The sequence below is a fragment of the Sciurus vulgaris genome, assembly GCF_902686455.1.
Source record: "Sciurus vulgaris genome assembly, chromosome: X".
Lineage (NCBI taxonomy): Eukaryota > Metazoa > Chordata > Mammalia > Rodentia > Sciuridae > Sciurus > Sciurus vulgaris.
The window spans coordinates 48877388-48892022 of record NC_136471.1 but is presented as its reverse complement, the minus strand read 5'-3'; the positions used below and the strand labels follow the sequence as shown (position 1 = coordinate 48892022).

Genomic DNA, 14635 nt, shown 5'->3' with positions numbered 1-14635 from the left:
GGGTTATAGACTTGTGCAGTTGAGAATACCTGGTCTGGGTTATTCAGTATGGTGAGCAGGTAGGTGATAGTTTCTTGGACACTGGTCTAATCCTGACTGAGGAGCGACCAGGGAGAAAGGCCATTGGCAGGCAGCAACCCTGCAGCAAGACTAGGTTCCTCCTGGGATCCCTGAAGATTTAGAATTTAGGCCTCTGGTGGGAGGCCTTCCAGACTGCACACCTCAGCCTTGGTAGGAGGCAGCAGACAGGGTCCAAGGAAGTTTCCACCCAATCACTGCAAAAAAAATAAAGGCAGACATCAGGCAGATCTGAGGGAGCTCTATCCTCATCAATTCTCCAGAGTTCATGCAGGGATCTGTTCTTGTTTCCATGGCAGGAATAGTGCTCCCCACTCTCCTGGGGCTAAGAACCTATGAGGGAATTTGGGAGAGAGAGAGGAAGGAACTAAAGGAATGTACTCAATTCACCACGTTGGTCACCTACCCATGTACATTTTTGGAGTAAGCAACAAATTCCTGAATGTAGCGAATGAGAAGATTTGTAACATAGGAGGGAGTAGAGGAACAGCACACCTTCCCCTCCCTTTGACAGGACGGGATGGATTTATCATCTCTGCCTCCTTCTCTCTTGACTCCCTTGGTCTGAAAGTCCTTACTTTTGCCCAGACTTGAATCTCATTGTTCAGAAGGATTCAGTCTAAAAACAGAAAATACCTGAGCTGAGCATATTTATAAAAAACATTTCTTTTCTTTTCTTTTTTGGTACGAGTGTTTGAACCCAGGGGCGCTCAATCATTGAGCCATTTCCCAGCCCTTTTTATTTTTAATTTTGAGACAGAGTCTCACTAATTTGCTTAGTGCCTCACAGAATTACTGAGGCTTGCTTTAAACTTCTGATCCTCCTGCTTCAGCTCTGAGGTGCTAGGATTACACACCTGCACCACAGTACCCCACTTACAAAACACTTCTTATGTAGAAAAACAACGTATCTGTGAAATTTATTTGGATTAAGGCACTTGCATAAAGTAAAACCTCTCTTTAAGTTGGAAATTTTTTATGATAGTTTTCCCCTTCTCAATTTTTTGAAATGAAAATAGCTTCATTGCTTTTTTTCTAATTGTAAATATGATTGCATGTTTATGATTATTTTTAAGGCTACAATAGTACCCTAAAATATGAGGAATATGTACAAATCTCATATTTATTCCCTGCTTCTATGGCTGACATCTTGCCTGTTCTCTAACACCCATCTCTGTCTGCTTCTCTTTCCTTTTATTTTGGTGAAATTACATGGTTGCAGGGAAATGGAAGGTATTGAGGATGAAGGGTGATCAGGCAAGACTCAAGAAAGGCAAATGAGTTTGAAAACTATTGTCCAGTCAGGATACTGGGCACCGAAATCCTGAAAGATATCTTTGCATAACATTTTATAATTCCCTTCACAAAGCTCTTGCACATTGTGACACGGGCTGTTACTTCTCCCTAATATCCATGTTCTTTGCTTTCTCCCGGGAAACCAGCTAGGTTAGTGTCCACAATGTCTCTTATGATTGCATGCATGCATGAGACTGAATTATGGCCAGTAGACTGTGCCAGAAATGCTGTATTCTAGAGATTCACTCATTTAACTTCCCTATTTGTGATCTGTGCTGTCCCTTCTTCAATCCATGGAAAGAACTTTGAGTACCTAGAAGAGGATGGAGCCACAGGTGAAATGAACCTCCCTGCTGGCCTGGAACATTAACTTCAGACTCCAGTGAATGAGAAATAGTTTTCTTATAGCCATACTATTTTTGAGTCTTTTGTTATAACAGTTTAGATTTTTGTGTTACAATATTAATGAATTTCTTTCCTTCCTTCCTTTCTTTCTTTGCTTTTGGAATTTAGGAGATGAGAATTACACTAAGCATATTTCCCCCTTCATAATATACTATCTTCATTGGTCTAATCAAAACACTTTCCCTCTTTTCTCTACTTATTCATTTAATACTTTGTTTCCTTTCACATATATTCTTCACTTCCATCCTCTTCCTCAGAGGCAACAGTTCTAATATATTTATTGTATGCTTTTTTGTTTGAGTTATTTTAAAACTTACCTTATTTTCTGTGCATGAATTTATGTAGTAATATAGTGCTGTGTGTCTCATTCTGGTTATTTTCCTACTCAGTAGTATTTTTAAAAGATCCATCTGTTACTCTGTGTACCTGCAATCTAGTTTCTACTATTGAATAATATACTACAGTGTTCACCCACCTTAATTTACTTCTTCATTTTCCTGGAAATGGAATCTAGACTGTTTCCAACTCCCTATTACTGCAAACACTGTAATGAACTTCCTCATGCATATCTCCTTATGGGCCTATGTGTGAAGTGTTCTGGAATGCATATATATAAGAAATGTGATTGATGGGCCACAGGGTATATGTATAATTAATTTAAGTACTGCAAGATTGCTCTTTGGAATAGCAGATCTAGTCTAAACTCATCAGCTGTATTCCTTTAACTCTGAACCACCAGTAACTAGTGATCTGACGCAGCTTTACAACTTATAAATGGATTACATTTTAACTAGCAATTATCTGATTAATAATAATTTGAACATTTCTTCATGTATGTGTGTGTGTGCGTGTGTGTGTGTGTGTGTGTGTGTGTATTTGTGCATTTGTAGGACTTGGGATTGGACCTCAGGGTGCTCTACTACTAAGCTACAACCCCAGCCCTCTCAGCCATTCTAACTTTTTGAGACAGGGTCTCTCTCACTAAGCTGCTGAGGCTGGCTTTGAACTTGTGATCCTCATTCTGCCTCAATTTCCCAAGTTACTGAGATTACAGGCATGCACTATAACACTTAGCTCCTCTTCATGTATTTCTAAGCATTTTGATTTTCTCTTCTTCAAATATAGTTTTCATGTGTTTTATCAATTTGGGGCAGTGTATTCCTGTCCTTTCTTTTGGATTTTCAAGAGTACTTTGCATGTTAGTTTTTAATGTTTGTTAAAGGCATTGCAAATATCCTTTCTCTGTCATCTGTTAACTTTGTTCATGGTATTCTTTATTGAATGGAAATTCTTATTTTTATGCAATCAAATCTTTTGACTCATGGCATCTATATCTGAATTTTCTTTGTGGTGATATTGATCACACCCAGGGCCTTGTGCATGCTATGCAGGTGCTCTACCACTGAGTTATAATTCCAGTCTTCTACAACTCCTGAGGTTTTGTTTAAGCAATTGTTATCTAATTCCAGGCTATAAAGATATTTTTCCTATGGTATTTTCTATTTACTTCATAATTTTAGTTTTCATATTAAGTTCTTTAATTCTCTGGAATTCAAATTTATACTTGGTGTTAGGGAGGGTTCTAGTTTTATTTTTCTCAGATACTCTTTCCAGTATCATATGCTAAACACTCCAATATTTCTTCATTGAGTTTTGGTTCCAATTATATAGTATATTAATTTTCTACATTTATGTAAATCTGACTCCAAACCTATTTATTTATCCTTTCCCTATTATTTTAATTACTATGGTATGGCAGGAACAGCTAATAGTCAACAATGATCTTTGTAATTACTTTCACAGCTGTCTTGTAGTTAGATTGGGGCCTTATGACTCAATCTGGACAAGGTGCTATAAGTAAAAGTAATGTCAATGGCTTCTGGGTCAGTGTTGCCTAATCTGGACACTTCATATAACATATACAAGTAAGGCTTTAAATTTCTCCTGAAATATGGTTTTTACTAAATCCCACATATTTCAATATTTGTTATTTTAATTGTGAAGTTTTCAATATTTCAAATTTGTTACTTCTCCGTTTTAATCCATGAATCATTAAAAAGCCTATTCAAAAATTTCCAAACAGGTGGATTTTTAAAATGTCACTCTGTTATTCGTTTCTGTCCTAATTGCATTTTGACCAAATAATGTGATTTTAATGATATTGATTCTTTAAAACTTGTTAATAACATTAACTTTTTGGCTTTAGGGCCAACAATATGATTATTATAAATGTTCATTGTATGGTTGAGAAAAAGCATATAATCATATTATTGGGTGCAAGGTTTTGTATATGTACATTAAATCAGCTTTTTGATTGCATTTTTTACTAATTGATATCTTGACAAGTTTGTTCTCTTTGTCTTTTACTTTAGAGTGTTGTATTGTCTGATGTGATTGCTGATTTATTCCTTTCTTTTATAGCTCCATAAGATTTTTTCTTTATATTTTTGAGGATATTTTATTAAATCCTCACACTTTTATAAGATTTTGGTGAATTGTAACTCTCATCATCATCTTAAAAACTTTCTTTTTTAGTACTTATATATTTATAGGGAACTGCAAGGATAGTAAAGAGAAGTCTTCTGCACCTTTTACACAGTTTTCCCCAATGTTTACATCTTCTATAATTTCCATAATTTCAAAATTAGGAAATTGACATTAGTCCCAAATGTGCAGCTGATATTAGTCCAAAATGTGTGTATAGTTCTATGCCATTTTATCACACTACTGCAATCAAGATACAGATCTAGTCTATCACTGCAATGATCTCCTTTGTGCTACACCTTTCTGGACACACACTTCTCACTCCATCATTTCTAACCCCTAGTAATCATTAATCTATTCTCCATCTCCATATTTTTCCATTTTAAGAATATTATAAACATGGAATTGTACAGTATATGAATTTTCAAGATTTTTTCCCAACTCATTACAAGGCCCTTGAGATCTGTCCAAGTTGTTGTTTGTATCAGTAGTTCATTCCTTTTTATTGCTTAATAGTATTCCATGGTGTGGATGTAATGCAGTTGTTTAACCATTCACCTATTCTTCAATAATGTTTTTGGAAGTGTTTGTGTGATGTAAGTTTTTCAATCTTTTTACTTCAAAAGTTTCTGCATACTTATCATTAGCATGTTAGCTGGATTTAAAGAAAATTGATGGTATATTTTAGCTAGTTAGTTTAGCCCATATTCACTTGTGATTATTAATGTATTTGAATTCTGTGCTTTCTATTTATCTTGCTTTTTTTCAAGGAGGTTTCTCTTTTCTCATTTCTCATCTTTTGGATTAAACAAAATATTTTTTCTTATTGAATTTTTTCTTTATTTCTATAGACATAATGTAGTCACTCTATTTTTATTTTAGTGATAACTCTTGAAGTTTTATTATTCATGTCTAACTTAAGTCTGGGGATAATCAATATGTTGTCAATAAATTGAAAATAGGTGAGACCTTCAACTGTGATCAATTTGGACTGATTTAAACTTATGTTCTTAAGTCAGACACATTCAAAATCTGCAATTCTACTCATTTTTGTTCTGATATTGCAATATCACCCTAACCTAAGATATTTTAATCTTTAAAAATATGAGACTCGTGAGAAAATTTGCTATTTTACTTATCAAGCACAATGGATATTATTTTTAAAAAGCTCAAAGAGGCTCAGGATTTCCTGAATCACCTATTGTGGTCATCATTGTTCCTAATTTCACTAAGGAAATACGATAAGGTTGTGAATTAAACTAATATCACAATGAAGCAATAGACAGTGTTAATTTTCAAAATCACTCTTCAAGAGGTCTGTCTGACAGCTTTAAGTGATATGAGATTCATGTAGTAGGATTCCTTAATTGCTCTATTTTGTCTTTTACAATGAATTCCATATTCAAGCTAATTCATGTTTTCCACTGAAAGTTGTTCAGTGTCCTTAGAAGCAAATATCTGCCTCTTCTCCTTGAAATTGTTTTAAAGGAATAACAGCCTCGTTTCTTAGAAAATATTGTCAGAGGGAAAACTATTTATTTATTTATTTATGTACTAGGGATTGACCCTGGCTGCTTATCCATGAGCCACATCCCCAGCCCTTGATTTGAGACAGGATCTTGCTAAGTTGCATAGGGCCTTGCTAAGTTGCAGAAGCTTTCGTGGAACTTTCAATTCTCATGCGTCAGCCTCCTGAGTTGCTGGGATTACAGGCGTGTGCCACAACACCAACCTAGGTTATTGATTTCAACCCCAGATTATGGAAGGAAATCTCATTTGCATTCTAACCACTTCAACCCAAATATTCCACATTTTCTTGAGGATCTATTGTTTACTCTTCTATTTCTAGTCTTACTCTTAGTTTGTAGCCTTTTGCTTAAATGCAAACAGGGAATTTATGGAAAGACATTGAGATATATCTCACAGTTAGAGAAAAGTTGAATAACCTAGAATGATAGGAGGTGGAAACAAATGCAGCTCTTGGGACCTTGAGAGCAGGAGTTTGCATCACTTCATCCTTGCGCTTTGCCACTAAAATCATATCCCTGTATTCTCAGTCCTTGCATTTATGAGGTCATATTTCTAACTTCTTCTTCATCTAATTGTTTATGCAGAACAATAAATTAAAGCAGGGAGAGCAGGACTACTCAGTGTAAACGCAGTTGTGAGAACTGTCCCACAACACCCATGACCTGGACACACAATGTGAAAAGGTAAAAACTATAGTACAGAATGTCTAAAACATGTTTCAAGAGTCACATTTCAGGAATAGAAATATATATAGCTAATGCTAAATTCTTAGTGTCTGTTGTTATTATTTTACCAAGTTAAATATTTCAAAGAACTATCCTTTTAAGTTTGAGCCACAGCTGGACTCTGTTGTTGATTTGCCACCCAGAAGAAGATGTTAATGTTCCAGGACTAGTACATTTTCAGGTTCTCCTTATTAAGAATTTAAAAAAATTTGAGTTTAACCTCATCTAGGTTCATCTTATTACCACAGTAATGATAATTTTATTATGAATAATAATTTTAAAAAAACATTTTAAAATGAAACTGGATCTTTAAAATTAAGTGTGTGCAATGGAATATTATTCAGCCTTAAAGAAGAATGAAATTATGGCATTTTCAGGTAAATAGATGGAGTTGGGGATATTATGCTAAGCAAAATAAGTTTCAAAAAAACAAAGGGCAAATATTTTCTTTGAGATGTGGATGCTGATCCATAATAAGGGGGTAGGGAAGAATGGAGAACTTTGTACTGGACAATGTGGAGTGAGGGGTTGGGAGCGGGTGTGGAGATTGGAAGGATGGTGGAATGAGATGGACGTTATTACCCTATGTATGTGTATAATTGCACAAATGATGTGACTCTGTATTGTGTACAGCCAGAGAAAAGAGAGGTTGTGCTCCATTTGTGTACAATGTGTCAAAATGCATTCTGCTGTCTTGTATAACAAATTAGAACAAATAAAAAAATTGAGTGTGGAACGATAAAGAATAAAATCACTTCTAATAGAGTTTTGGGACACAGGCTCAATCCATGCTAAGGCACCAACAGTTTTACCCATCATTGTTTTGTCATTGGTGCAAGTGCAAACCCTGTGAGAACATCTAATTGTTTTGAAAGTAGTTTAGATCTTATGGTTTTAGAGACCTGCAGTAGTTCATGAGCTACACATTGAGAACCACTGATATACAAGGTAATCCGAATTGTATGTAAAAAACGCAGAGGTGTGCACAATAAACATCTGAATTTTCACCCAGTTTCAGTTCTGTGAGCCTTTTGGACTGATACCATAGGCCCTTATATATGGCGAATGTGTTTTCTTGTCAATACAGAAGTACTTAATAATTTTTAAAATTTATTTTTAGGGAGCACAGCACGATGTTTTGATATATGTATACATTATGGAATGGTTAAATCAGACTATTTATATGCATTACTTTACATGGTTATCATTTTGTGGTTAGAATCTATTCCTGAGCAATATTCAAGCATATAATATGCTGTTATTAACCACAGTCACCATGGTGTACAATAGTTGTTAATAGTTGCATTGTACTTTTTCTGGCATGAACATACCATGAACATACCATGGCTAATTCCATAATGTTAGGCATATAAGTTGCTTCTAGTTTTTCTCTCTTAGACACAGTGCTGAAATGAGCTTTGTATATTCCTCTGTGTACAATTATTTGATTATTTCCTTAAGAAAATAAATTCTATAAGAGGAATGCTTGGGCTGGGGATATAGCTCAGTGCTTGCCTGTCAAGTACAAGGCCCTGGGTTCAGTCCCCAGCACCAAAAAAAAAAGTGGAATGCTTTGCTGAAGAGCAGGTACATCTTTACATTTTTTATGAATATTACCAAATTTTTCTCCAGATAAGTTGTATCAATATATAATACCAATCTGACCCTATCCCAGGAAACCCTGCTTCTGACCCTACCATACATACGCTTGCACAAAAATGATTTTATGTGTTGTGTGAGAAGAGCATGCTGGGTTTGGAAAAATCTCTTGAGATCCTTATCATTTTCTTTTTTCATTTCTTCAGTGGGCCGAGGGTGGGAAGAGGGAACATGTACTAGTTCTTAGGTGAACTGAGGAGAGGTGGTGGGGTTCCCTAAAAAACCTTATCACTACCCCTTTTCCAAAGGAAGGCAGACCTAGATCTCTACCCTAGGAAATCAACCACTGGTCTATACCAAGTGTCATTCTTTCTGCCGCACTGCTTTTTTCTCATCCGAAATGGGAACTACTTTTGTCATTAAGTAGTCTTCACAGTTGCCCAAGAAAGAGGGCCTTATGTTGTCAGGATCAGTACCAGATCATAGTTAGGTGGCATATGGCAGATCTTTGTCCTTTTTTATTTTTATAATTCTTTTATAACTAACATATTTAACATTTCCTTTAGTTATAATCCCATTTCACACTTCATTATCTTATGCTTGGATCATAACTTTCTAACAAATGTTCTTATTTCCAGTGTCTACCCCAACCCCATGCCAGCTCCAATTCATGTTGCACATTGCTGCCACACGATTGCTTCTTTTGTCAACAATGACCAGTGTCTCCCAGAATATGACAGGATATTTCAATATCTCAGCTTAGTGTTCAAGATTTTCCTTAAATTTTCCTCACCTTAAATTCTCATTGTTCCTCTTCCCATCACCTCCATTCCAGGTAAACTGGTTTACTTCCTATTGCAGGAATGGATTTCCCACCTTTATGCCTTTCTTCAAACAATTTTCCCCTCCTGGCCTGCCCTTCTAGCCCAGTTTAAATGTACCCTTCCTCATGGAAGCTTTCCTCAGCAAGTTCTGCTTCATTTAATCAGAGAGCATATATTTGATATTAAGCACATACCCAGGTACTATTAGTAATCCTTTTGTATTTATGTCCCTTATCTCTTCAGCTAGATTTCAAATTAAAGCATGAACACAATTTCTTGCCATTTAAAACATACAACTTTATTGATGATACACAAATGAAGTCTTTGGTGGATAAATTCAAGTCAAAACAAATAATAGCAGAGTAGGCCATTCATGATGGACAGTTTCACTGTCAAGTCACATAGAGGAACCAGTAAAAATATTCCATCCAAGCAGCACGATTAAAATCACAAATGTGTTTTCAGTACAAGAGGACTATTTGGTATTCATAAAATGGTTCAGCTTAAAGCTGGACTGTCACAGATAACATCACTCTGGATGATACATTATTCAAAACTGGCAGCTGAAAGGATCCCTTTACTATACAAGCAAGTGGAAAAGCAGTAACTTTCAATTTTTAATGCTTCCAGACTGCAAAAACAAGAAATTTCAAGTCTTTTGAGAGTACACAGCAATCAGAATTTGTTCACTAGTTTTATAACTTTCACTTTTACCAAGAGGTCATGGTGATTTGCTAAGGCTCGAATTTTCTTAACGCACACTCCAGATGTAGTGCATAAGTAAAAAAGGGAACCTTTGTTGAATTCTCTGTAGTTGAATACTTCTGCTCTGAGATTGTCATATATAATCTCAAATAGAGTAAGGGCATTGATAAGAATTTCTGATTCCACGTAAGAATTATATAGGGAACTAAACGATGACGGCACTTGGGTACTGAGAAGTTTTTTTAGCATATCTGGATTTTCAGCAAAATTGGAAAGTATTTTCAAAATCTCAACCTTGATTTTCCCACCTCCCTGAGATAACAAGCGGAAAAAGTTTGCAATGGAATTGACAAGCAGGTGTTGGTAGTCATTGGTAATAGTCATGTTTGTTAGAAATTTTAGTCCAACTACCTGCACTGCTGAGTTCAGGTTAGAGGCCATGATATCATCCATTACTTTGTTCATGTATACCTGAAGACGGCCCTGGTTCTCATAATTTTCACTCAGGTTATTCATGGCCATTAAAGCTTTTTCCTTAATGTGAGGATCAGTTTTGTTGATCATGTTTGCAATAATTGGAAGGCCTCCCAATTTACGAATTGTCTCTTGGTTACATGAATAATTGGCATTGTTGCTCAAGGTGAGCAAAGCTACCTGTTGGATGAAAGGATCATCTGATTTCTGAAGCAAGGCCAGTACTTTCCTGAGATCTCGGACACCCAGAATCTCATCAATTTCATAAGGAAAGGGACGCTTCTGCATGGGAACAGGTTTTTTCCCTCTCCCTCTGCGCTGGGTTTCTGGTTCAGAATCTGAATCTGACTCTGTGTCGGTCCACCCAGATTCCCCTTCCTCAGAATCAGGGACCTCTGCTAAGAAAGCCTCTCCTCCATTAGCAGAAGCGGCAGCAGCTGCTGCAGCCCCATCCCCAGGGCGGAATCCCATTCCCAATTCATCTACTTCAACCTTGCTTTTCTTGCTCTTGCCTTTGCCTCCAGTCCGGGACCGGGTCCCACCCTTGGCTCCACCTTTGGGCACAGCTCCAGTGGCTGAGGCAGCCTTAGGTATAGCTCCAGTGTGAGCCCCAGGGGTTGCTTTCTTGGCAGCTACTGCTGTTCTAGGGGACCCTGAAGTTCCAGGAGCCTCTGCAGCCCCAGTAGGTGCTGCTGACCCAGCAGGCAGTGTGGGCACAGGAGCCTCAGCCACCTCTGCAGGTGCTGCCATTCCAGAAGCCTCGGCTGCCTCAGTTGGCACTGCCACTCCAGGAGTCTCCACAGCCTCTGAGGCTGTTGCTATCATAGCAGGTGCTGCTACCCGGGGAGGTGCTGTTGCACCAGGAGACACGGCTGCTCTAGGAGGTGCTGCTGCCCTGGGAGGTGCTGCCACCCCAGGAGCTGCTGCTGCCCCATAAGGTACTGCTGCCCCCGGAGGTGCTGCTGTCCCCGGAGGTGCTGCTGCCCTGGGAGGTGCTGCCGCCCCAGGAGGTGCTGCTGCCCCAGGAGTCACTCCTGCCCTGGGAGGTGCTGAGGCCCTTGAAGCCTCTGCTGTACTGGGAGCTTCTGCCACTGCAGGAGCCTCTATAGCTGTGGAAGCCTCTGCCACCATGGGAGATGGTGCCACTGAAGAGGCTGCTGCAGCCGCGACTACTGATTCAGTCGTAGGCCCAATCCTAGCCCCATCTGCCTCCTGGATCTGACTTCCTGCCCCACTCTGAGCCTCAGGGCTAGATGCAGCTGGGATTACTGTCTCAGCTCCTGTAGTATCAAGAGCAGGGGCTTCATCCTGGGCTTTGTCCTCTGCCACAGCATAGACTGGGGCTGGGGGACTGAATCCAGGCCCAAGGTCAATAGTGAATCCGGCCCTTAGCCCAGCTCTAGCCCTGGCTCCAGTCCCAGCTGCAGCCCGGTTCTTGGGCTTGGCCAGTCTCTTCTTCTTCTGGTCTCTTCCCCTGGTGTATTTGTAGACGCAGTACCAGGCACCAGCCCCAATCACTATCCCTGCAGCTACGCAGCCAGCATCCCGAACGCGGCTCATGGTGCAGGTGGTATGATTCTCTGATCCAGGGTGTGGAATTGGCTTGCCCAAGTGGGACGCGTGCACGTCAAGGTGAGGTCTTCAGCTCAGGCTTGCAAGTTTTGCTGAGGCTGTGAGCTGAGAAGGACCTTGGGGGTAAATGTTAGATATGAGGTTTAGGGCTCTGGCTCACTTTTTGTCTAACCAGGTCTACTTACAAGAGAGTTTAGGGGCACAATGCCTTGTGGGTGTGCTAGCACTCAAATACAGGTGCCAATATCTGTGTTTGCTGGTTAGAGACCTGGTCCTATCTTCACCCTAGCTTGCCCTCTCAGTGACAACAGGATTTCCTTGCCCCTAGATGAGAGGCAGTATGAAGGCTGGTGGAGAGTAAGAAATCTCAGATTTGGTTCTGATATCCCCACCCTTACCCATGTAGGTGCCTAGATGGTGCACATACCACCTTCCTAGGATGAGAACAGTTAGCCCTTTTCCACTGTACCTGCAGTTGCACAGAGCCTAAGAAGCAAATGGACCTGCAGACAGATAACAAAAAGGTTGTTTTTGAGTCTTTGGTGAACATATTCTGGTTCCCTTCATGATTTGTATTCTTGTGGATCAGAATTCCCCCTCCCCCCTCAGGGCTACTCTTTTTCCTCCCTAGCCTTTTTTCCTCAAACTATTAACTAGGAAGGTGAATGCTACACCCCTTCCCCTGCACCAAAAAGGACTGGCCTGAGCAAAGGATGTCTTTTCAAGAGAGAAGAGGCAGCAGGAGGAGCTATGGTCTTACTCTGCTCTGATTTCTGCCACACCCACACCAGGGTCCCCACGAGTGGCCACCCTCAACACTGACCTGGGAAGATTCAGGGTTGCTTCTTCCTTCGGTTCAGTTAGAGCTTCATGCTAACGACAGATTAAAGGGCAGAAATACAGACTTCAGACGTTGGAGACTGAGAACCTGGTGGATGGATAAGCACCCAGAAAAAGATTCCTATTAATTGCCTTTCAGTATTATTCGCACACCAAAACGTCCAACAATCCTACCTCTCAAATCCCTCATTTCCTCTATTCCTCCCATCCCACCCCCAATCCCCCCTCTTGCGCAGGCTCCCCAGGCACTCAACCCCTCCTTCCTCTTTGCCCCGCCCCTGGCCGCCATTTCTCCAGGACACACCGCCACACCCCTTCTTCTGCACCGAAGCGGGAGGCGGCGGGGAGGGGGGGCGGTGAGATGAGGGTACATCGAATGTTAGATGAGTCGCAGCATGGGGGATTCCAGCCAGGCGATCTAGTGTCACTTCCTTATGGTCAACCCTTCTTCACTCCCTAACCTCCAGGCCTAGCATTAGACTGCATTATCCTGCAGAACAGGAGCCCCACCGTCTGCCTTCTCGCTTTCAGGGTCGTGATTTTCCATGGTTTCTCCGCTCTGGGCGCCACCTCCCGCCCCCTCCCCCCACACCAGTCCTCCGGTAACCGCCATTTCTCCCTCCTGCATACCCGAATTCCTTTTCCAGGACTGAAAAGATGAGGGTGAAAAGCCGAGTGAGCTGGAGGTGTCTGAAAAGCAGTCTGGGAGTTAGAACGGTGGTTTTCAGGGTCCCCCCCTCCTGTGAAGCTCAGACAGCGCCAAACCTGCCATCTCTCCTTACAGAGGCTGGCACACCCATTTCCCAGTACCCCCAAATGACAGAGGGCTGGCTGGGGGAAGGGAAGGGAGGCGGGTGATGGTGGGGGAGTGTCTGCAAAATAAGGGTGGGAGTGAACCGTCCAGATTGTTTCCAAATTTCATGCCCCTGCGGTCACCCGTTCCCAACCTCCCCTCTGGCCTTCTGTGCGCTGCCACGTTTATTTCTCTTCCCTCCTCCTCTCAAAACAGGGCAGGATGTGGGGTGCGGCGCCTGGGTGTCAAAAAAATAAAATAAAAAACAAAACAAAGCACTGGCTGGGGGAGGAAGCAAGCAGATTCATCGCAAAATCCATCAAAGTTTTTTCTTTCCCACCCTCTCTTCTCTCCGCCCACCAAAACGAGCCTGCATCTGGGCGCCACGGATCTGTTCTGAAAAGCAGGCCCGAAGCAGTGAGGCTGAGGCACCCTCGGCTTCGGAATCCCGCATCCCTAGGCTACTCCTATTCAGTGGTCCTAGGACATGCCCACCCTCACACCCACCTGCAGGGATCAGGGGAAATGTTCTCGTTCTCCTCCTCCTCCTTCTCCTCCTCCTTCTCCTCCTCCTCCTCCTCCTCCTTGCCTGGGTTAAATGCCCGGCAGTGCGCAGCGTAACAGAGTTGGTACCCAGAGGAGGACAGGGAGTCGGCGGCCAGGGCTTTAAGTACCTTTGCCCACGTCAGCTCCTGGTCACGTGAGGGCTGCATCTCCAGTAAGCTTGGATCCCCGCTTTCCACTCCCACCAAGAGTGTGAGCCCCCTCCTTTATCCCCACTCTCGTCTCACCCCACCACATCAGGTCCTGTCACTCATTCTTTGCCTTTGTAGTTTCGGAGGCCAGAAGTAGCCCTTTCTCCATATAAGAATTTGCCATTCTCTGGTTACCGGGGAGGAGCTGCAATCGAGTATATATTCTATTTTTGGCTTTTTGTTGGGGAATATTTTCATTTTTTTCTGGGCTATGGATACTGTCCCTCTATCTCCAATCCCCCAGCCTTTACCTAGTCCCCACCATTTCCCTTGCAGTTCCATGCTACCCTGTAGATAAAGAACAGGGCGTCAGAAAGGAGACAAGAAATGGGAGTGGGGTCTGCACTTCAGAATATTCTTGTTTTATTTTTAAAACTATTTCCACACTTTATTTTTATACTAAAAATTACAATAAAACAAGAAATCAATGTGGGAAACAGCAACAAAAAAAGGACGGCATTTGTTAAATAAAACAAAACAAGATTTTCCACTTCATTGGAAGGAATCATTAATTTTGGTTGATTTTTACCACATAGAAAATGAATTACATTGGCC

At 40.9% G+C, this 14635-nt stretch overlaps 1 protein-coding gene across 1 annotated transcript; it reads right to left on the bottom strand.

Moving 5' to 3' along the window:
* Positions 1 to 9219: 9219 nt before the first annotated feature.
* Positions 9220 to 12652, bottom strand: ARMCX2 (armadillo repeat containing X-linked 2). Its single transcript, XM_079124350.1, has 3 exons — positions 12516 to 12652; positions 12162 to 12195; positions 9220 to 11808 (listed from the first exon to the last, which is right to left on the bottom strand). Exon 3 carries the CDS (start codon positions 11678 to 11680, stop codon positions 9617 to 9619), a length of 2064 nt encoding a protein of 687 aa, XP_078980476.1. The 5' UTR covers positions 11681 to 11808; positions 12162 to 12195; positions 12516 to 12652; the 3' UTR covers positions 9220 to 9616.
* Positions 12653 to 14635: the final 1983 nt, after the last annotated feature.

What these genes read in the sequence shown, in the direction of transcription:
- ARMCX2 (XM_079124350.1), bottom strand. Translation starts at nt 11,680, where the DNA reads ATGAGCCGCGTTCGGGATGCTGGCTGCGTAGCTGCAGGGATAGTGATT.